Here is a 21531-nt window from a genome sequence, read left to right as displayed (position 1 = left end):
TGTGAGGTCTACTACACCTGTTGTATTCAGCATTTCACTGTGAGGTCTACTACACCTGTTGTATTCAGCATTTCACTGTAAGGTCTACTACACCTGTTGTATTCAGCATTTCACTGTAAGGTCCACACCTGTTGTATTCAGCATTTCACTGTAAGGTCTACTACCTGTTGTATTCCACATTTCACTGTAAGGTCTACTACACCTGTTGTATTCCACATTTCACTGTAAGGTCTACTACACCTGTTGTATTCAGCATTTCACTGTAAGGTCTACTACACCTGTTGTATTCAGCATTTCACTGTAAGGTCTACAACACCTGTTGCATTCAGCATTTCACTGTGAGGTCTACTACACCTGTTGTATTCAGCATTTCACTGTAAGGTCTACTACACCTGTTGTATTCAGCATTTCACTGTAAGGTCCACACCTGTTGTATTCAGCATTTCACTGTAAGGTCTACTACCTGTTGTATTCCACATTTCACTGTAAGGTCTACTACACCTGTTGTATTCCACATTTCACTGTAAGGTCTACTACACCTGTTGTATTCAGCATTTCACTGTAAGGTCTACTACACCTGTTGTATTCAGCATTTCACTGTAAGGTCTACAACACCTGTTGCATTCAGCATTTCACTGTGAGGTCTACTACACCTGTTGTATTCAGCATTTCACTGTAAGGTCTACTACACCTGTTGTATTCAGCATTTCACTGTGAGGTCTACTACACCTGTTGTATTCAGCATTTCACTGTGAGGTCTACTACACCTGTTGTATTCAGCATTTCACTGTAAGGTCTACCTACACCTGTCGTATTCAGCATTTCACTGTAAGGTCTACTACACCTGTCGTATTCAGCATTTCACTGTAAGGTCTACCTACACCTGTCGTATTCAGCATTTCACTGTAAGGTCCACACCTGTTGTATTCAGCATTTCACTGTAAGGTCTACTACACCTGTTGTATTCAGCATTTCACTGTAAGGTCTACTACACCTGTTGTATTCAGCATTTCACTGTAAGGTCTACAACACCTGTTGCATTCAGCATTTCACTGTGAGGTCTACTACACCTGTTGTATTCAGCATTTCACTGTAAGGTCTACCTACACCTGTCGTATTCAGCATTTCACTGTAAGGTCTACCTACACCTGTCGTATTCAGCATTTCACTGTAAGGTCTACTACACCTGTTGTATTCAGCATTTCACTGTAAGGTCTACTACACCTGTTGTATTCAGCATTTCACTGTAAGGTCTAATACACCTGTTGTATTCCACATTTCACTGTAAGGTCTACTACACCTGTTGTATTCCACATTTCACTGTAAGGTCTACTACACCTGTTGTATTCAGCATTTCACTGTAAAGGTCTACTACACCTGTTGTATTCAGCATAACACTGTAAGGTCTACTACACCTGTTGTATTCAGCATTTCACTGTAAGGTCTACTACACCTGTTGTATTCAGCATTTCACTGTAAGGTCTACTACACCTGTTGTATTCAGCATTTCACTGTGAGGTCTACTACACCTGTTGTATTCAGCATTTCACTGTATGGTCTACTACACCTGTTGTATTCAGCATTTCACTGTAAGGTCTACTACACCTGTTGTATTCAGCATTTCACTGTAAGGTCTACTACACCTGTTGTATTCAGCATTTCACTGTGAGGTCTACTACACCTGTTGTATTCAGCATTTCACTGTAAGGTCTACTACACCTGTTGTATTCAGCATTTCACTGTAAGGTCTACTACACCTGTTGTATTCAGCATTTCACTGTAAGGTCTACTACACCTGTTGTATTCAGCATTTCACTGTGAGGTCTACTACACCTGTTGTATTCAGCATTTCACTGTAAGGTCTACTACACCTGTTGTATTCAGCATTTCACTGTAAGGTCTACTACACCTGTTGTATTCAGCATTTCACTGTAAGGTCTACTACACCTGTTGTATTCAGCATTTCACTGTAAGGTCTACTACACCTGTTGTATTCAGCATTTCACTGTAAGGTCTACTACACCTGTTGTATTCAGCATTTCACTGTGAGGTCTACTACACCTGTTGTATTCAGCATTTCACTGTAAGGTCTACTACACCTGTTGTATTCAGCATTTCACTGTAAGGTCCACACCTGTTGTATTTGGCGCATGTGACAAATAAAATTTGATTTGATTTGATCGTCCTCCTGTCACAGATGTTCCTAGCAGTGGCCAACTCCAAGGGCCAGCCCGGCGGGGAGTGGGAGGAGTCAGTGATCTACAAGTGGAGCAACAGGAAGTTAATGTTTCTACCTTATCAGACCATAGAGACACACAGTGCTCTGGACTGGGAGGCCTTCAGCATACAGGAACAACATTTCCTGGCTGTGGCCAATCACAGACGAGGTAAGGTACCCCAATGGCAAATCACAGAACAGGTCATCTCAGAACTAAATCTTGTATGTGATGGCCAGCTAAGAGACAACAGGCGAGGGTACAATGCAGTCTGTCTGCCAACTACGACTGTGTTGTAAACTTTGAAATGATTATGGGAGAAAAGGATTTCAATTCCACCAATAATCCCAGGCTAAGATTGTGCTCAGCCAATTACAATACAATGTTTAAAGACCAGTAAGATTTGCCCAACCAAGAATACCTCCCTGACTTCTCTCAGTCCACAGGCTCTCTGCTGGCATCGCCGCTCTAACAAGGGGCTGCGGGCTTCTACGTGCCGGCAGAGTGCTGGCAGAGTGCCGGCTGCTGCAGGTGTACAGGCTGTGCTGATGTGGGGTTGCTCTGATTTAACTGTTAGATGTCTTGTTAGATCCATGAAAAGCGCTCCTTTATGGCTCCTTTATGGGTCTTTTGAGCTTTGATCAATGAAAGACAGGGAACACTATAACTTCACAGGATGGGAAGGGAGAGGTGGAGGGAAGGAGAAGGGGGAGAGGTGGAGGGAAGGGAGAGGTGGAGGGAAGGAGAAGGGGGAGAGGTGGAGGGAAGGGAGAGGTGGAGGGAAGGAGAAGGGGAGAGGTGGAGGGAAGGGAGAGGTGGAGGGGAGGAGAAGGGAGAGAGATGGAGGGAAGGAGAAGGGGGAGAGGGGGAGAGGTGGAGGGAAGGAGAAGGGGGAGAGGTGGAGGGAAGGGAGAGGTGGAGGGAAGGAGAAGGAAGGAGGGAAGGGGAGGTGGAGGGAAGGAGAAGGGGGAGAGGTGGAGGGAAGGAGAAGGGGGAGGGGGAGAGGTGGAGGGAAGGAGAAGGGGGGAGAGGTGGAGGGAAGGGAGAGGTGGAGGGAAGGAGAAGGGGAGAGGTGGAGGGGAGGAGAAGGGAGAGAGATGGAGGAGGGAAGGGAGAGGGGGAGGGAAGGGAGAGGGGGGAGGGGAGGAAGGGAAGGAGGAGAGGTGGAGGGAAGGAGAGGAGAGGTGGAGGGAAGGGAGAGGGGAGGGAAGGGAGAGGAGAGGGGAAGGGAGAGGTGGAGGGAAGGAGAGGTGGAGGGAAGGAGAGGTGGAGGGAAGGGTCTAGAGGTGGAGGGGTCTAGAGGTGGAGGGAAGGAGAGGTGGAGGGAAGGAGAGGTGGAGGGAAGGAGAGGTGGAGGGAAGTGTCTAGAGGTGGAGGGGTCTAGAGGTGGAGGGAAGGAGAGGTGAAGGGGTCTAGAGGTGGAGGGGTCTAGAGGTGGAGGGGTCTTGAGGTGGAGGGAAGGAGAGGTGGAGGGAAGGAGAGGTGGAGGGGTCTATGGGTGGAGGGGTCTAGAGGTGGAGGGAAGGAGAGGTGGAGGGGTCTAGAGGTGGAGGGAAGGAGGGGTGGAGGGGTCTAGAGGTGGAGGGGTCTAGAGGTGGAGGGAAGGAGGGGTGGAGGGGTCTAGAGGTGGAGGGAAGGAGAGGTGGAGGGGTCTAGAGGTGGAGGGGTCTAGAGGTGGAGGGGTCTAGAGGTGGAGGGAAGGAGGGGTCTAGAGGTGGAGGGAAGGAGAGGTGGAGGGGTCTAGAGGTGGAGGGAAGGAGAGGTGGAGGGGTCTAGAGGTGGAGGGGAGAGGTGGAGGGGTCTAGAGGTGGAGGGGTCTAGAGGTGGAGGGGTCTAGAGGTGGAGGGGTCTAGAGGTGGAGGGAAGGAGGGGTGGAGGGAAGGGGTCTAGAGGTGGAGGGTCTAGAGGTGGAGGGAAGGAGAGGTGGAGGGGTCTAGAGGTGGAGGGGTCTAGAGGTGGAGGGAAGGAGAGGTGGAGGGGTCTAGAGGTGGAGGGAGGAGAGGTGGAGGGAAGGAGGGGTGGATGGAAGGAGAGGTGGAGGGAAGGAGAGGTGGAGGGGTCTAGAGGTGGAGGGAAGGAGAGGTGGAGGGAAGGAGAGGTGGAGGGAAGGGTCTAGAGGTGGAGGGAAGGGTCTAGAGGTGGAGGGAAGGAGAGGTGGAGGGAAGGAGAGGTAGAGGGAAGGAGAGGTGGAGGGGTGGAGGGGTCTAGAGGTGGAGGGAAGGAGAGGTGGAGGGAAGGAGAGGTGGAGGGGTCTAGAGGTGGAGGGGTCTAGAGGTGGAGGGGTCTAGAGGTGGAGGGGAGGAGAGGTGGAGGGAAGGAGAGGTGGAGGGGTCTAGAGGTGGAAGGGTCTAGAGGTGGAGGAAAGGAGAGGTGGAGGGGGGAGGAGAGGTGGAGGGAAGGAGGTGGAGGGGTCTAGAGGTGGAGGGAAGGAGAGGTGGAGGGAAGGAGAGGTGGAGGGGTCTAGAGGTGGAGGGGTCTAGAGGTGGAGGGGTCTAGAGGTGGAGGGAAGGAGAGGTGGAGGGAAGGAGAGGTGGAGGGGTCTAGAGGTGGAGGGGTCTAGAGGTGGAGGGAAGGAGAGGTGGAGGGGTCTAGAGGTGGAGGGAAGGAGAGGTGGAGGGGTCTAGAGGTGGAGGGGTCTAGAGGTGGAGGGGTCTAGAGGTGGAGGGGGTCTAGAGGTGGAGGGAGAGGTGGAGGGGTCTAGAGGTGGAGGGGTCTAGAGGTGGAGGGGTCTAGAGGTGGAGGGAAGGGTCTAGAGGTGGAGGGGTCTAGAGGTGGAGGGAAGGGTCTAGAGGTGGAGGGGTCTAGAGGTGGAGGGGTCTAGAGGTGGAGGGAAGGGTCTAGAGGTGGAGGGGTCTAGAGGTGGAGGGGTCTAGTGGAGGGGGTCTAGAGGTGGAGGGAAGGAGAGGTGGAGGGGTCTAGAGGTGGAGGGTCTAGAGGTGGAGGGGGAGGGAGGGGTCTAGAGGTGGAGGGAAGGAGGTGGAGGGGTCTAGAGGTGGAGGGAAGGAGGGGTGGAGGGGTCTAGAGGTGGAGGGGTCTAGAGGTGGAGGGGTCTAGAGGTGGAGGGAAGGAGAGGTGGAGGGGTCTAGAGGTGGAGGGAAGGAGAGGTGGAGGGGTCTAGAGGTGGAGGGGTCTAGAGGTGGAGGGTGGAGAGGTGGAGGGGTCTAGAGGTGGAGGGAAGGGTCTAGAGGTGGAGGGAAGGGTCTAGAGGTGGAGGGGGTCTAGAGGTGGAGGGGTCTAGAGGTGGAGGGGTCTAGAGGTGGAGGGGTCTAGAGGTGGAGGGGAAGGGTCTAGAGGTGGAGGGGTCTAGAGGTGGAGGGAAGGGAGAGGTGGAGGGGTCTAGGGTGGAGGGAAGGGTCTAGAGGTGGAGGGGTCTAGAGGTGGAGGGAAGGGTCTAGAGGTGGAGGGAAGGGTCTAGAGGTGGAGGGAAGGGTCTAGAGGTGGAGGGGTCTAGAGGTGGAGGGGTCTAGAGGTGGAGGGGTCTAGAGGTGGAGGGAAGGGTCTAGAGGTGGAGGAAGGGTCTAGAGGTGGAGGGGTCTAGAGGTGGAGGGAAGGGTCTAGAGGTGGAGGGGTCTAGAGGTGGAGGGAAGGGTCTAGAGGTGGAGGGGTCTAGAGGTGGAGGGAAGGGTCTAGAGGTGGAGGGGGGTCTAGAGGTGGAGGGAAGGGTCTAGAGGTGGAGGGTCTAGAGGTGGAGGGGTCTAGAGGTGGAGGGAAGGGTCTAGAGGTGGAGGGGGGTCTAGAGGTGGAGGGAAGGGTCTAGAGGTGGAGGTCTAGAGGTGGAGGGAAGGGTCTAGAGGTGGAGGGGTCTAGAGGTGGAGGGAAGGGTCTAGAGGTGGAGGGAAGGGTCTAGAGGTGGAGGGAAGGGTCTAGAGGTGGAGGGAAGGGGAGGGGGTCTAGAGGTGGAGGGGAGGTGGAGGGAAGGGTCTAGAGGTGGAGGGGTCTAGAGGTGGAGGGAAGGGTCTAGAGGTGGAGGGGTCTAGAGGTGGAGGGAAGGGTCTAGAGGTGGAGGGGTCTAGAGGTGGAGGGAAGGGTCTAGAGGTGGAGGGGTCTAGAGGTGGAGGGAAGGGTCTAGAGGTGGAGGGGTCTAGAGGTGGAGGGAAGGGTCTAGAGGTGGAGGGGTCTAGAGGTGGAGGGAAGGGTCTAGAGGTGGAGGGAGGGGTCTAGAGGTGGAGGGAAGGGTCTAGAGGTGGAGGGAAGGGTCTAGAGGTGGAGGGAAGGGTCTAGAGGTGGAGGGAAGGGTCTAGAGGTGGAGGGAGGGGTCTAGAGGTGGAGGGAAGGGTCTAGAGGTGGAGGGAGGGGTCTAGAGGTGGAGGGAAGGGTCTAGAGGTGGAGGGAAGGGTCTAGAGGGAGGGAGGGTCTAGAAGGGTCTAGAGGTGGAGGGAAGGGTCTAGAGGTGGAGGGAGGGGTCTAGAGGTGGAGGGAAGGGTCTAGAGGTGGAGGGGAGGGGTCTAGAGGTGGAGGGAAGGGTCTAGAGGTGGAGGGAAGGGTCTAGAGAGGGAAGGGTGGGTGGAGGGAGGGTCTAGAGGTGGAGGGAAGGGTCTAGAGGTGGAGGGAAGGGTCTAGAGGTGGAGGGAAGGGTCTAGAGGTGGAGGGAAGGGTCTAGGGTGGAGGGGGTCTAGAGGTGGAGGGAAGGGTCTAGAGGTGGAGGGAAGGGTCTAGAGGTGGAGGGAAGGGTCTAGAGGTGGAGGGGTCTAGAGGTGGAGGGAAGGGTCTAGAGGTGGAGGGAAGGGTCTAGAGGTGGAGGGGTCTAGAGGTGGAGGGGTCTAGAGGTGGAGGGGTCTAGGGGGGGTCTAGAGGTGGAGGGGTCTAGAGGTGGAGGGAAGGGTCTAGAGGTGGAGGGGTCTAGAGGTGGAGGGAAGGGTCTAGAGGTGGAGGGAAGGGTGTGCACACAGATACGGGATGCAAAGAGCCACAGGAATGACAAAATCCAAGATAATCTGATCCAAATACACACAAAAAATTAAACAACAAAGCTGGAAGCTGGAAGCTGGAAGCTGGAAGCCTGTGTATGAAGTTAGATAGTCTGTTGTTTTACATTTTACTTTAACATTGTACCGTTACAGTATGTGGTGTATATCCTATTTATCTCAACTTACGTCGTCATTTCCCAATGAAAGTTTGTAACAACAGATGTAAATCTACTGAATATTATTACAGAATATGCATAACATGCATCCTCCAATCGCAACGTTGATTTGTAATAGCCTCAAACACCAAGTTAGGCATACCTAATACATTTTATAAAGATAACCACTGTCAGTTGTGAATGACCCTGCCTATTGGCTCAAAGCATATACCCTGCCTATTGGCTCAAAGCATATACCCTGCCTATTGGCTCAAAGCATATACCCTGCCTATTGGCTCAAAGCATATACCCTGCCTATTGGCTCATACCCTGCCTATTGGCTCAAAGCATTGGCTCTCAAAGCATATACCCTGCCTATTGGCTCAAAGCATATACCCTGCCTATTGGCTCAAAGCATAAACCCTGCCTATTGGCTCAAAGAATAAACCCTGCCTATTGGCTCAAAGCATAAACCCTGCCTATTGGCTCAAAGCATAAACCCTGCCTATTGGCTCAAAGCATAAACCCTGCCTATTGGCTCAAAGCATAAACCCTGCCTATTGGCTCAAAGCATAAACCCTGCCTATTGGCTCAAAGCATAACCCTGCCTATTGGCTCAAAGCATATGCCTATTGGCTCAAAGCCCTGCCTATTGGCTCAAAGCATAAACCCTGCCTATTGGCTCAAAGCATATACCCTGCCTATTGGCTCAAAGCATATACCCTGCCTATTGGCTCAAAGCATATACCCTGCCTATTGGCTCAAAGCATAAACCCTGCCTATTGGCTCAAAGAATAAACCCTGCCTATTGGCTCAAAGCATAAACCCTGCCTATTGGCTCAAAGCATAAACCCTGCCTATTGGCTCAAAGCATAAACCCTGCCTATTGGCTCAAAGCATAAACCCTGCCTATTGGCTCAAAGCATATACCCTGCCTTTTGGCTCAAAGCATATACCCTGCCTATTGGCTCAAAGCATAAACCCTGCCTATTGGCTCAAAGCATATACCCTGCCTATTGGCTCAAAGCATATACCCTGCCTATTGGCTCAAAGCATATACCCTGCCTATTGGCTCAAAGCATAAAAAGCATATACCCTGCCTATTGGCTCAAAGCATATACCCTGCCTATTGGCTCAAAGCATATACCCTGCCTATTGGCTCAAAGCAAGCCTATATACCCTGCCTATTGGCCTGCCTATTGGCTCAAAGCATATAACCCTGCCTATTGGCTCAAAGCATAAACCCTGCCTATTGGCTCAAAGCATAAACCCTGCCTATTGGCTCAAAGCATAAACCCTGCCTATTGGCTCAAATATACCCTGCCTATTGGCTCAAAGCATAAATTGGCTCAAAGCATATACCCTGCCTATTGGCTCAAAGCATAAACCCTGCCTATTGGCTCAAAGCATAAACCCTGCCTATTGGCTCAAAGCATATACCCTGCCTATTGGCTCAAAGCATATACCCTGCCTATTGGCTCAAAGCATATACCCTGCCTATTGGCTCAAAGCATATACCCTGCCTATTGGCTCAAAGCATATACCCTGCCTATTGGCTCAAAGCATATACCCTGCCTATTGGCTCAAAGCATAAACCCTGCATATGGCCAAAGCATGCCTATTGGCTCAAAGCATATACCCTGCCTATTGGCTCAAAGCATATACCCTGCCTATTGGCTCAAAGCATATACCCTGCCTATTGGCTGCCCCTGCCTATTGGCTCAAAGCATATACCCTGCCTATTGGCTCAAAGCATAAACCCTGCCTATAAAGCATAAACCCTGCCTATTGGCTCAAAAGCAAAGCCTATTGGCTCAAAGCATAAACCCTGCCTATTGGCTCAAAGCATAAACCCTGCCTATTGGCTCAAAGCATATACCCTGCCTATTGGCTCAAAGCATAAACCCTGCCTATTGGCTCAAAGCATAAACCCTGCCTATTGGCTCAAAGCATAAACCCTGCCTATTGGCTCAAAGCATAAACCCTGCCTATTGGCTCAAAGCATAAACCCTGCCTATTGGCTCAAAGCATAAACCCTGCCTATTGGCTCAAAGCATAAACCCTGCCTATTGGCTCAAAGCATAAACCCTGCCTATTGGCTCAAAGCTAAACCCTGCCTATTGGCTCAAAGCATATACCCTGCCTATTGGCTCAAAGCATATTGGCTCAAAGCATATACCCTGCCTATTGGCTCAAAGCATAAACCCTGCCTATTGGCTCAAAGCATACCCTGCCTATTGGCTCAAAGCATATACCCTGCCTATTGGCTGCATAAACCCTGCCTATTGGCTCAAAGCATATACCCTGCCTATTGGCTCAAAGCATATACCCCTGCCTATTGGCTCAAAGCCCCTATTGGCTCAAAAGCATATACCCTGCCTATTGGCTCAAAGCATATACCCTGCCTATTGGCTCAAAGCATATACCCTGCCTATTGGCTCAAAGCATATACCCTGCCTATTGGCTCAAAGCATATACCCTGCCTATTGGCTCAAAGCATATACCCTGCCTATTGGCTCAAAGCATATACCCTGCCTATTGGCTCAAAGCATAAACCCTGCCTATTGGCTCAAGCCCCTGCCTATTGGCTCAAAGCATATACCCTGCCTATTGGCTCAAAGCATAAACCCTGCCTATTGGCTCAAAGCATATACCCTGCCTATTGGCTCAAAGCATATACCCTGCCTATTGGCTCAAAGCATATACCCTGCCTATTGGCTCAAAGCATATACCCTGCCTATTGGCTCAAAGCATATACCCTGCCTATTGGCTCAAAGCATATACCCTGCCTATTGGCTCAAAGCATATACTCAAAGCATATACCCTGCCTATTGGCTCAAAGCATGGGCTCAAAGCATATACCCTGCCTATTGGCTCAAAGCATATACCCTGCCTATTGGCTCAAAGCATATACCCTGCCTATTGGCTCAAAGCATATACCCTGCCTATTGGCTCAAAGCATATACCCTGCCTATTGGCTCAAAGCATATACCCTGCCTATTGGCTCAAAGCATAAACCCTGCCTATTGGCTCAAAGCATAAACCCTGCCTATTGGCTCAAAGCATAAACCCTGCCTATTGGCTCAAAGCATATACCCTGCCTATTGGCTCAAAGCATATACCCTGCCTATTGGCTCAAAGCATAAACCCTGCCTATTGGCTCAAAGCATATACCCTGCCTATTGGCTCAAAGCATATACCCTGCCTATTGGCTCAAAGCATATACCCTGCCTATTGGCTCAAAGCATATACCCTGCCTATTGGCTCAAAGCATAAACCCTGCCTATTGGCTCAAAGCATATACCCTGCCTATTGGCTCAAAGCATAAACGCTGCCTATTGGCTCAAAGCATAAACCCTGCCTATTGGCTCAAAGCATAAACCCTGCCTATTGGCTCAAAGCATATACCCTGCCTATTGGCTCAAAGCATAAACCCTGCCTATTGGCTCAAAGCATATACCCTGCCTATTGGCTCAAATGATATACCCTGCCTATTGGCTCAAAGCATATACCCTTTCTATTGGCTCAAAGCATAAACCCTGCCTATTGGCTCACGCTGTTGAGTTATGGCCACACAAGAAAATAAATGCTGACAATTCAGCTTCAGCTAAACATCGACCAGTAACATTATAGGACCTATGGTGTTACATTCAGTTCTGTTAAAGTGACCTCCAACAGTAGTGGGACAGTGAGCTCCAACAGTAGTGGGACAGTGAGCTCCAACAGTAGTGGGACAGGGAGCTCCAACAGTAGTGGGACAGTGAGCTCCAACAGTAGTGGGACAGTGACCTCCAACAGTAGTGGGACAGTGAGCTCCAACAGTAGTGGGACAGTGACCTCCAACAGTAGTGGGACAGTGAGCTCCAACAGTAGTGGGACAGTGACCTCCAACAGTAGTGGGACAGACTCCAACAGTAGTGGGACAGGGTGCTCCAACAGTAGTGGGACAGTGACCTCCAACAGTAGTGGGACAGGGAGCTCCAACAGTAGTGGGACAGTGACCTCCAACAGTAGTGGGACAGTGAGCTCCAACAGTAGTGGGACAGTGACCTCCAACAGTAGTGGGACAGTGAGCTCCAACAGTAGTGGGACAGTGAGCTCCAACAGTAGTGGGACAGTGACCTCCAACAGTAGTGGGACAGTGACCTCCAACAGTAGTGGGACAGTGAGCTCCAACAGTAGTGGGACAGTGACCTCCAACAGTAGTGGGACAGTGACTCCAACAGTAGTGGGACAGTGACCTCCAACAGTAGTGGGACAGGGAGCTCCAACAGTAGTGGGACAGTGACCTCCAACAGTAGTGGGACAGTGACCTCCAACAGTAGTGGGACAGTGACCTCCAACAGTAGTGGGACAGTGAGCTCCAACAGTAGTGGGACAGTGACCTCCAACAGTAGTGGGACAGTGACCTCCAACAGTAGTGGGACAGTGAGCTCCAACAGTTCTGTTACAGGGAGCTCCAACAGTAGTGGGACAGTGAGCTCCAACAGTAGTGGGACAGTGAGCTCCAACAGTTCTGTTACAGGGAGCTCCAACAGTAGTGGGACAGTGAGCTCCAACAGTAGTGGGACAGGGAGCTCCAACAGTAGTGGGACAGTGAGCTCCAACAGTTCTGTTACAGGGAGGGACAGTGACCTCCAACAGTAGTGGGACAGTGAGCGCCAACAGTAGTGGGACAGGGAGCTCCAACAGTAGTGGGACAGTGAGCTCCAACAGTAGTGGGACAGTGACCTCCAACAGTAGTGGGACAGTGAGCTCCAACAGTAGTGGGACAGGGAGCTCCAACAGTAGTGGGACAGGGTGCTCCAACAGTAGTGGGACAGGGTGCTCCAACAGTAGTGGGACAGTGAGCTCCAACAGTAGTGGGACAGTGACCTCCAACAGTAGTGGGACAGTGAGCGCCAACAGTAGTGGGACAGTGACCTCCAACAGTAGTGGGACAGTGACCTCCAACAGTAGTGGGACAGTGACCTCCAACAGTAGTGGGACAGTGAGCTCCAACAGTAGTGGGACAGTGAGCTCCAACAGTAGTGGGACAGTGACCTCCAACAGTATTGGGACAGTGACCTCCAACAGTAGTGGGACAGGGAGCTCCAACAGTAGTGGGACAGGGAGCTCCAACAGTAGTGGGACAGGGTGCTCCAACAGTAGTGGGACAGGGTGCTCCAACAGTAGTGGGACAGGGTGCTCCAACAGTAGTGGGACAGGGTGCTCCAACAGTAGTGGGACAGGGAGCTCCAACAGTAGTGGGACAGGGTGCTCCAACAGTAGTGGGACAGTGAGCTCCAACAGTAGTGGAACAGTGAGCTCCAACAGTAGTGGGACAGGGAGCTCCAACAGTAGTGGGACAGTGAGCTCCAACAGTAGTGGAACAGTGAGCTCCAACAGTAGTGGGACAGTGAGCTCCAACAGTAGTGGGACAGTGAGCTCCAACAGTAGTGGGACAGGGAGCTCCAACAGTAGTGGGACAGTGAGCTCCAACAGTAGTGGGACAGTGAGCTCCAACAGTAGTGGGACAGGGTGCTCCAACAGTAGTGGGACAGTGAGCTCCAACAGTAGTGGGACAGTGAGCTCCAACAGTAGTGGGACAGGGTGCTCCAACAGTAGTGGGACAGGGTGCTCCAACAGTAGTGGGACAGTGAGCTCCAACAGTAGTGGGACAGGGTGCTCCAACAGTAGTGGGACAGGGTGCTCCAACAGTAGTGGGACAGTGAGCTCAAACAGTAGTGGGACAGTGACCTCCAACAGTAGTGGGACAGTGAGCTCCAACAGTAGTGGGACAGTGACCTCCAACAGTAGTGGGACAGTGAGCTCCAACAGTAGTGGGACAGGGTGCTCCAACAGTAGTGGGACAGTGACCTCCAACAGTAGTGGGACAGTGACCTCCAACAGTATTGGGACAGGGTGCTCCAACAGTAGTGGGACAGTGAGCTCCAACAGTAGTGGGACAGGGTGCTCCAACAGTAGTGGGACAGGGTGCTCCAACAGTAGTGGGACAGTGAGCTCCAACAGTAGTGGGACAGTGACCTCCAACAGTAGTGGGACAGTGAGCGCCAACAGTAGTGGGACAGTGACATCCAACAGTAGTGGGACAGTGACCTCCAACAGTAGTGGGACAGTGACCTCCAACAGTAGTGGGACAGTGAGCTCCAACAGTAGTGGGACAGTGAGCTCCAACAGTAGTGGGACAGTGACCTCCAACAGTATTGGGACAGTGACCTCCAACAGTAGTGGGACAGGGAGCTCCAACAGTAGTGGGACAGGGAGCTCCAACAGTAGTGGGACAGGGTGCTCCAACAGTAGTGGGACAGGGAGCTCCAACAGTAGTGGGACAGGGTGCTCCAACAGTAGTGGGACAGGGTGCTCCAACAGTAGTGGGACAGGGTGCTCCAACAGTAGTGGGACAGGGAGATCCAACAGTAGTGGGACAGGGTGCTCCAACAGTAGTGGGACAGTGAGCTCCAACAGTAGTGGAACAGTGAGCTCCAACAGTAGTGGGACAGGGAGCTCCAACAGTAGTGGGACAGTGAGCTCCAACAGTAGTGGGACAGTGACCTCCAACAATAGTGGGACAGTGAGCTCCAACAGTAGTGGGACAGGGAGCTCCAACAGTAGTGGGACAGTGACCTCCAACAGTAGTGGGACAGTGACCTCCAACAGTAGTGGGACAGGGAGCTCCAACAGTAGTGGGACAGTGAGCTCCAACAGTAGTGGGACAGTGAGCTCCAACAGTAGTGGGACAGGGTGCTCCAACAGTAGTGGGACAGTGAGCTCCAACAGTAGTGGGACAGTGAGCTCCAACAGTAGTGGGACAGGGTGCTCCAACAGTAGTGGGACAGTGAGCTCCAACAGTAGTGGGACAGGGTGCTCCAACAGTAGTGGGACAGGGTGCTCCAACAGTAGTGGGACAGTGAGCTCCAACAGTAGTGGGACAGTGACCTCCAACAGTAGTGGGACAGTGAGCTCCAACAGTAGTGGGACAGTGACCTCCAACAGTAGTGGGACAGTGAGCTCCAACAGTAGTGGGACAGGGTGCTCCAACAGTAGTGGGACAGTGACCTCCAACAGTAGTGGGACAGTGACCTCCAACAGTAGTGGGACAGTGACTCCAACAGTAGTGGGACAGTGAGCTCCAACAGTAGTGGGACAGTGAGCTCCAACAGTAGTGGGACAGTGACCTCCAACAGTAGTGGGACAGTGAGCTCCAACAGTAGTGGGACAGTGACCTCCAACAGTAGTGGGACAGTGACCTCCAACAGTAGTGGGACAGTGACCTCCAACAGTAGTGGGACAGTGAGCTCCAACAGTAGTGGGACAGTGAGCTCCAACAGTAGTGGGACAGTGACCTCCAACAGTAGTGGGACAGTGAGCTCCAACAGTAGTGGGACAGTGACCTCCAACAGTAGTGGGACAGTGACCTCCAACAGTAGTGGGACAGTGAGCTCCAACAGTAGTGGGACAGGGTGCTCCAACAGTAGTGGGACAGGGTGCTCCAACAGTAGTGGGACAGGGAGCTCCAACAGTAGTGGGACAGGGTGCTCCAACAGTAGTGGGACAGTGAGCTCCAACAGTAGTGGAACAGTGAGCTCCAACAGTAGTGGGACAGGGAGCTCCAACAGTAGTGGGACAGTGAGCTCCAACAGTAGTGGGACAGTGAGCTCCAACAGTAGTGGGACAGTGACCTCCAACAGTAGTGGGACAGGGAGCTCCAACAGTAGTGGGACAGTGACCTCCAACAGTAGTGGGACAGTGACCTCCAACAGTAGTGGGACAGGGAGCTCCAACAGTAGTGGGACAGTGAGCTCCAACAGTAGTGGGACAGTGAGCTCCAACAGTAGTGGGACAGTGAGCTCCAACAGTAGTGGGACAGTGAGCTCCAACAGTAGTGGGACAGTGACCTCCAACAGTAGTGGGACAGTGACCTCCAACAGTAGTGGGACAGTGACCTCCAACAGTAGTGGGACAGGGTGCTCCAACAGTAGTGGGACAGTGAGCTCCAACAGTAGTGGGACAGTGACCTCCAACAGTAGTGGGACAGTGAGCTCCAACAGTAGTGGGACAGGGTGCTCCAACAGTAGTGGGACAGTGACCTCCAACAGTAGTGGGACAGTGAGCTCCAACAGCAGTGGGACAGTGAGCTCCAACAGTAGTGGGACAGTGACCTCCAACAGTAGTGGGACAGTGACCCATTTGTTGTTGTTTTGGCTCTGTAGTCCACAGCACTTTGGATTTGAAATGATACCATGACTATGATGTTAAAATGTAGACTGATACCATGACTATGATGTTAAAATGTAGACTGATACCATGACTATGATGTTAAAATGTAGACTGATACCATGACTATGATGTTAAAATGTAGACTGATACCATGACTATGATGTTAAAATGTAGACTGATACCATGACTATGATGTTAAAATGTAGACTGATACCATGACTATGATGTTAAAATGTAGACTAACGCTAACCTCCCCTGTTATTGTAGTGGTGAGAGGTTAGCATTTCTTGGGGGTATGATATAAAATGCTAACCTACTCTGTTATTGTAATGGTGGGAGGTTAGCATGTCTTGGGGGTATGATATAAAATGCTAACCTCCCCTGTTATTGTAATGGTGAGAGGTTAGCATGTCTTGGGGGTATGATATAAAATGCTAACCTCCCCTGTTATTGTAGTGGTGAGAGGTTAGCATGTCTTGGGGTATGATATAAAATGCTAACCTACTCTGTTATTGTAGTGGTGAGAGGTTAGCATGTCTTGGGGTATGATATAAAATGCTAACCTCCCCAGTTATTGTAATGGTGAGAGGTTAGCATGTCTTGGGGGTATGATATAAAATGCTAACCTCCCCTGTTATTGTAATGGTGAGAGATTAGCATATCTTGGGGGTATGATATAAAATGCTAACCTCCCCTGTTATTGTAGTGGTGAGAGGTTAGCATGTCTTGGGGGTATGATATAAAATGCTAACCTCCCCTGTTATTGTAATGGTGAGAGGTTAGCATGTCTTGGGGGTATGATATAAAATGCTAACCTCCCCTGTTATTGTAATGGTGAGAGGTTAGCATGTCTTGGAGATATGATATAAAATGCTAACCTCCCCTGTTATTGTAATGGTGGGAGGTTAGCATGTCTTGGGGGTATGATATAAAATGCTAACCTCCCCTGTTATTGTAATGGTGAGAGGTTAGCATGTCTTGGGGGTATGATATAAAATGCTAACCTCCCCTGTTATTGTAATGGTGAGAGGTTAGCATGTCTCGGTGTATGATATAAAATGCTAACCGCCCCTGACACTATTGGCCATATTTTTTTGTCTTGATGAAAGGTTGAAAGGTACAGTTTGTGCTGTGGTATACAATCCCGTCCGTGTATTTTATAGGTGACAACAATCACAACATTGACAGTGTGATTTACCGGTGGAACCCAGGGACCAAGGTGTTTGAGGTGAATCAGACCCTCGAGACTTCCGGGGCCTACGACTGGGAGTTCTTTTCCGTGGGGCCATACCACTTCCTGGTGGTGGCCAACACTTTCGATGGAATATCCACCAACATCAACTCCACCATATACATCTGGCTGGGAGGAATGTTCCAGCCATTTCAATACATCAAGGTGAGATGGTCCAGTTAGTAGCTACGAGGCATAGCTAAGGGCTGCAAAAAAACGTGATTATTTTTCAAAAACTGTAACCGAACTCAGAAAACAGTAAATCCTCAGCACTATTTATGGGAGATGAGTTACCTCTTTTGGCTGGAGGAGAGAGAAGGATAGAGGAGGAGAGTGGAGAGGAGAGAGGAGGTGGAGAGGAGGAGAGTGGAAAGAGGAGAGAGGAGATGGAGAGAGGAGAGGATGGAAGAGGAGAGTGGAGAGAGGAGGTGAAGAGAGGAGAGAGGTGGAGAGGAGGAAGAGAGAGGAGAGAGGAAAGAGGAGGAGGTGGAGAGAGAAGGAGGAGTAGAGAGAAGGAGAGAGGAGGAGAGTGGAAAGAGGAGAGAGGAGGTGGAGAGAGGAGAGAGGTGGAGAGGAGGAAGAGGAGAGAGGAAAGAGGAGGAGGTGGAGAGAGAAGGAGGAGGAGGAGAGAGAAGAGAGGAGGAGAGGGGAGAGGATGGAGGAAGAGAGATGAAAAGGAGAAGGAATAATCTGGGAGGTGGGAAGATACTCAGCTCCTCTGGCTGTGAACCTCGTCTCCAGCTGTAACCTCAGTCAGTCAGACACGCTGCAGGGCATTAGAGGGCAGACTGACTTCACCACACAGAAATAACATCATGCAGACTCAGAGGTTTACTTCTTAGTCTTGCTCATCACGATAAGAAGCCTGGATAAATCAAGGCTAGACTCAGAGTCGATACTCTGTAGCATTCTTTATGATAGAATCATCAGCAGTGTGGAGCTCCCCACATTGTTACTCATAGAAAATATAAATGATTGTAAACTCAAAAGGAATAAATTAAGTTGAATCCCTCTTAGGAACTTGATCTTATCCGACCATAGACAAACAGGTATGAACCTGATCTCTGAACAGGTTTAGTAATGTTAACTCAAATGGAATATGCGGCCTAGCTGCCCCCGACCTAGCTGCCCCCGGCCTAGCTGCCCCCGGCCTAGTCTCCCCCCGACCTAGCTGCCCCCGGCCTAGCTGCCCCCGACCTAGCTGCCCCCGGCCTAGTCTCCCCCGGCCTAGCTGCCCCCGGCCTAGCTGCCCCCGGCCTAGTCTCCCCGACCTAGCTGCCCCGGCCTAGCTGCCCCGACCTAGCTGCCCCCGACCTAGCTGCCCCGGCCTAGCTGCACCCGGCCTAGTTGCCCCCGACCTAGTTGCCCCCGACCTAGCTGCCCCCGGCCTAGCTGCCCCGACCTAGCTGCCCCGACCTAGCTGCCCCCGACCTAGCTAGGCTAGCTGCCCCCGACCTAGCTGCCCCCGGCCTAGCTGCCCCGACCTAGCTAGGCTAGCTGCCCCGACCTAGCTGCCCCCGACCTAGCTAGGCTAGCTGCCCCGACCTAGCGTGGTGCCCCCGACCTAGCTGCCTCCGACCTACCTGCTTCCGACCTACATGCCTCCGACCTACCTGCCTCCGACCTAGCTTGGCTAGCTGCCCCCGACCTACCTGCCTCCGACCTACCTGCCTCCGACCTAGCTAGGCTAGCTGCCCCCGACCTAGCTTGGCTAGCTGCCCCCGACCTAGCTGCCCCCGACCTAGCTTGGCTAGCTGCCCCCGACCTAGCTGCCTCCGACCTAGAGCTGATCCTTTGAATACAGAGATGATAGATGGCATTTAGTATACATGACAAAAGTACAGACAGTGTTTCACCTCCTGCTCTATACCTGTTGACTCAGTGCAATCACAATCATTCTCGAAGATATCACTCTCTAAAATATCACTCTCTAAAACATCACAGCTCTGTGTTTATGGCTCTGTGGGGGTTTTTTCTTCGATGGTTTCAGTCTGTTGTGACCGTTTAATGCTAGGTGAAAATAGTTTCCTTGACTGCTGTCCAACAGAAGATCAAACCTGAACAAGAGGCTGTTGTGGTTCTAGGTCTGTGTCCCAAACGCACCCTATTCCCTATATAAGTGCATTACGTTTGACCAGGGCTCATAGGGACTAGGGTGCCACCTGGGACTGAGTCTTAAAGCTGACTATAGAAGGATGTATCAATAGACCTCTGCTGTACGGTTTGAAAGCAAGCAGGGTATAATTAACGAGTGAAGTACAAGTTAAATCACTTATCATCCTGTGTACATATCAACAGTAGACTGTAGTTGGTAGCCCCTCCGCCAGATGTCAGACATCAGAAAGACGTTTGGTCTCTGAGCTCGGGGGGAAATTCCAGCCCGGTTAGTTACGCTTGAAGCCATCATGGCTGTTTTGACAAGTTCTTTTGGGTGGGTCAAATAACACTTTTAAACCCCTACATTCCCCACGAGCCCGGGTCAAAACTAGTGCACTAAATATGGATTAGGGTTCCATTTGGTATGCAGACAGAGACTACACAGCTTTATGACATCAGACTGTTACTCTAGTTCTCCTGGCAGACAGAGACTACACAGCTTTATGACATCAGACTGTTACTCTAGTTCTCCCCTCAGACAGAGACTACACAGCTTTATGACATCAGACTGTTACTCTAGTTCTCCCCTCAGACAGAGACTACACAGCTTTATGACATCAGACTGTTACTCTAGTTCTCCCCTCAGACAGAGACTACACAGCTTTATGACATCAGACTGTTACTCTAGTTCTCCCCTCAGACAGAGACTACACAGCTTTATGACATCAGACTGTTACTCTAGTTCTCCTGGCAGACAGAGACTACACAGCTTTATGACATCAGACTGTTACTCTAGTTCTCCCCTCAGACAGAGACTACACAGCTTTATGACATCAGACTGTTACTCTAGTTCTCCTGGCAGACAGAGACTACACAGCTTTATGACATCAGACTGTTACTCTAGTTCTCCTGGCAGACAGAGACTACACAGCTTTATGACATCAGACTGTTACTCTAGTTCTCCCCTCAGACAGACTGACTAGTTCTCCCCTCAGACAGCTTTATGACATCAGACTGTTACTCTAGTTCTCCCCTCAGACAGAGACTACACAGCTTTATGACATCAGACTGTTACTCTAGTTCTCCCCTCAGACAGAGACTACACAGCTTTATGACATCAGACTGTTACTCTAGTTCTCCTGGCAGACAGAGACTACACAGCTTTATGACATCAGACTGTTACTCTAGTTCTCCCCTCAGACAGAGACTACACAGCTTTATGACATCAGACTGTTACTCTAGTTCTCCCCTCAGACAGAGACTACACAGCTTTATGACATCAGACTGTTACTCTAGTTCTCCTGGCAGACAGAGACTACACAGCTTTATGACATCAGACTGTTACTCTAGTTCTCCTGGCAGACAGAGACTACACAGCTTTATGACATCAGACTGTTACTCTAGTTCTCCTGGCAGACAGAGACTACACAGCTTTATGACATCAGACTGTTACTCTAGTTCTCCTGGCAGACAGAGACTACACAGCTTTATGACATCAGACTGTTACTCTAGTTCTCCTGGCAGACAGAGACTACACAGCTTTATGACATCAGACTGTTACTCTAGTTCTCCCCTCAGACAGAGACTACACAGCTTTATGACATCAGACTGTTACTCTAGTTCTCCCCTCAGACAGAGACTTCACAGCTTTATGACATCAGACTGTTACTGTAGTTCTCCTGTTACTCTAGTTCTCTCAGACAGAGACTACACAGCTTTATGACATCAGACTGTTACTCTAGTTCTCCCCTCAGACAGAGACTACACAGCTTTATGACATCAGACTGTTACTCTAGTTCTCCCCTCAGACAGAGACTTCACAGCTTTATGACATCAGACTGTTACTGTAGTTCTCCCCTCAGACAGAGACTACACAGCTTTATGACATCAGACTGTTACTCTAGTTCTCCTGGCAGACAGAGACTACACAGCTTTATGACATCAGACTGTTACTCTAGTTCTCCCCTCAGACAGACTAGATGTCCTGTACATAACACCACATGATGAAACCACCAATCATTACTCAAGTTGTCTCTTCTCCAGGATATGCGCCGATCTCCATCGTTGTCTGAATCTGAGCGAACGTTAACCCAGAACTGTACTGAACAAAGATATTAACGAAACATGCAACAATTTCAAAGATTTTACTAAGTTACAGTTCATTTAAGGAAATCAGTCATTTGAAATTAATTAATTAGACCCTAATCTATGGATTTCACATGACTGGGAATACAGATATGCATGTGTTGGTCACAGATTACTTTTGAACTTTTTTAAAAAGTAGGGATGTGGATCTGAAAACCAGTCAGTATCTGGTGTGAAAAGGATTTGTCTCAAGCGGCGCGACACATCTCCTTCTCTGTCACGTAGACACTGGGAGTCAGAAAACAAGGTGGTGAGTTTAGTATTAAACGGAACATGGAACAATAGAACAAACACCAGTAGTGTACAGACATGAAACACAATGCTGACTGGGGAAAAGAACCTAACGGAGGGCCAGGTACAGGGGATGTAATACGTGAGGTAATGGAGTCCAGGTGTGCGTAATGATGACGTAATGTTGGATGCCAGGTGTGCGTAATGATGACGTAATGTTGGATGCCAGGTGTGCATAATGATGACGTAATGTTGGATGCCAGGTGTGCGTAATGATGACGTAATGTTGGATGCCAGGTGTGCGTAATGATGACGTAATGTTGGATGCC

General features: G+C 50.6%; 1 protein-coding gene across 1 annotated transcript in view; it reads left to right on the top strand.

Annotated features, from left to right (window-relative positions):
- LOC115128062 (thrombospondin-type laminin G domain and EAR repeat-containing protein-like) overlaps positions 1-21531 on the top strand; it is a 51166-nt gene that overhangs the window by 23364 nt on the left and 6271 nt on the right. The window contains exons 7-8 of the mRNA XM_065015288.1: positions 2198-2387; positions 16662-16894. Of these exons, the coding sequence (XP_064871360.1) occupies positions 2198-2387; positions 16662-16894 (423 nt within the window). The remainder of the gene's footprint in view (positions 1-2197; positions 2388-16661; positions 16895-21531) is intronic.

The sequence above is a fragment of the Oncorhynchus nerka genome, unplaced genomic scaffold (assembly GCF_034236695.1).
Source record: "Oncorhynchus nerka isolate Pitt River unplaced genomic scaffold, Oner_Uvic_2.0 unplaced_scaffold_1543, whole genome shotgun sequence".
Classification (NCBI taxonomy): domain Eukaryota; kingdom Metazoa; phylum Chordata; class Actinopteri; order Salmoniformes; family Salmonidae; genus Oncorhynchus; species Oncorhynchus nerka.
This window is presented reverse-complemented; position numbering and strand designations above follow the sequence as displayed.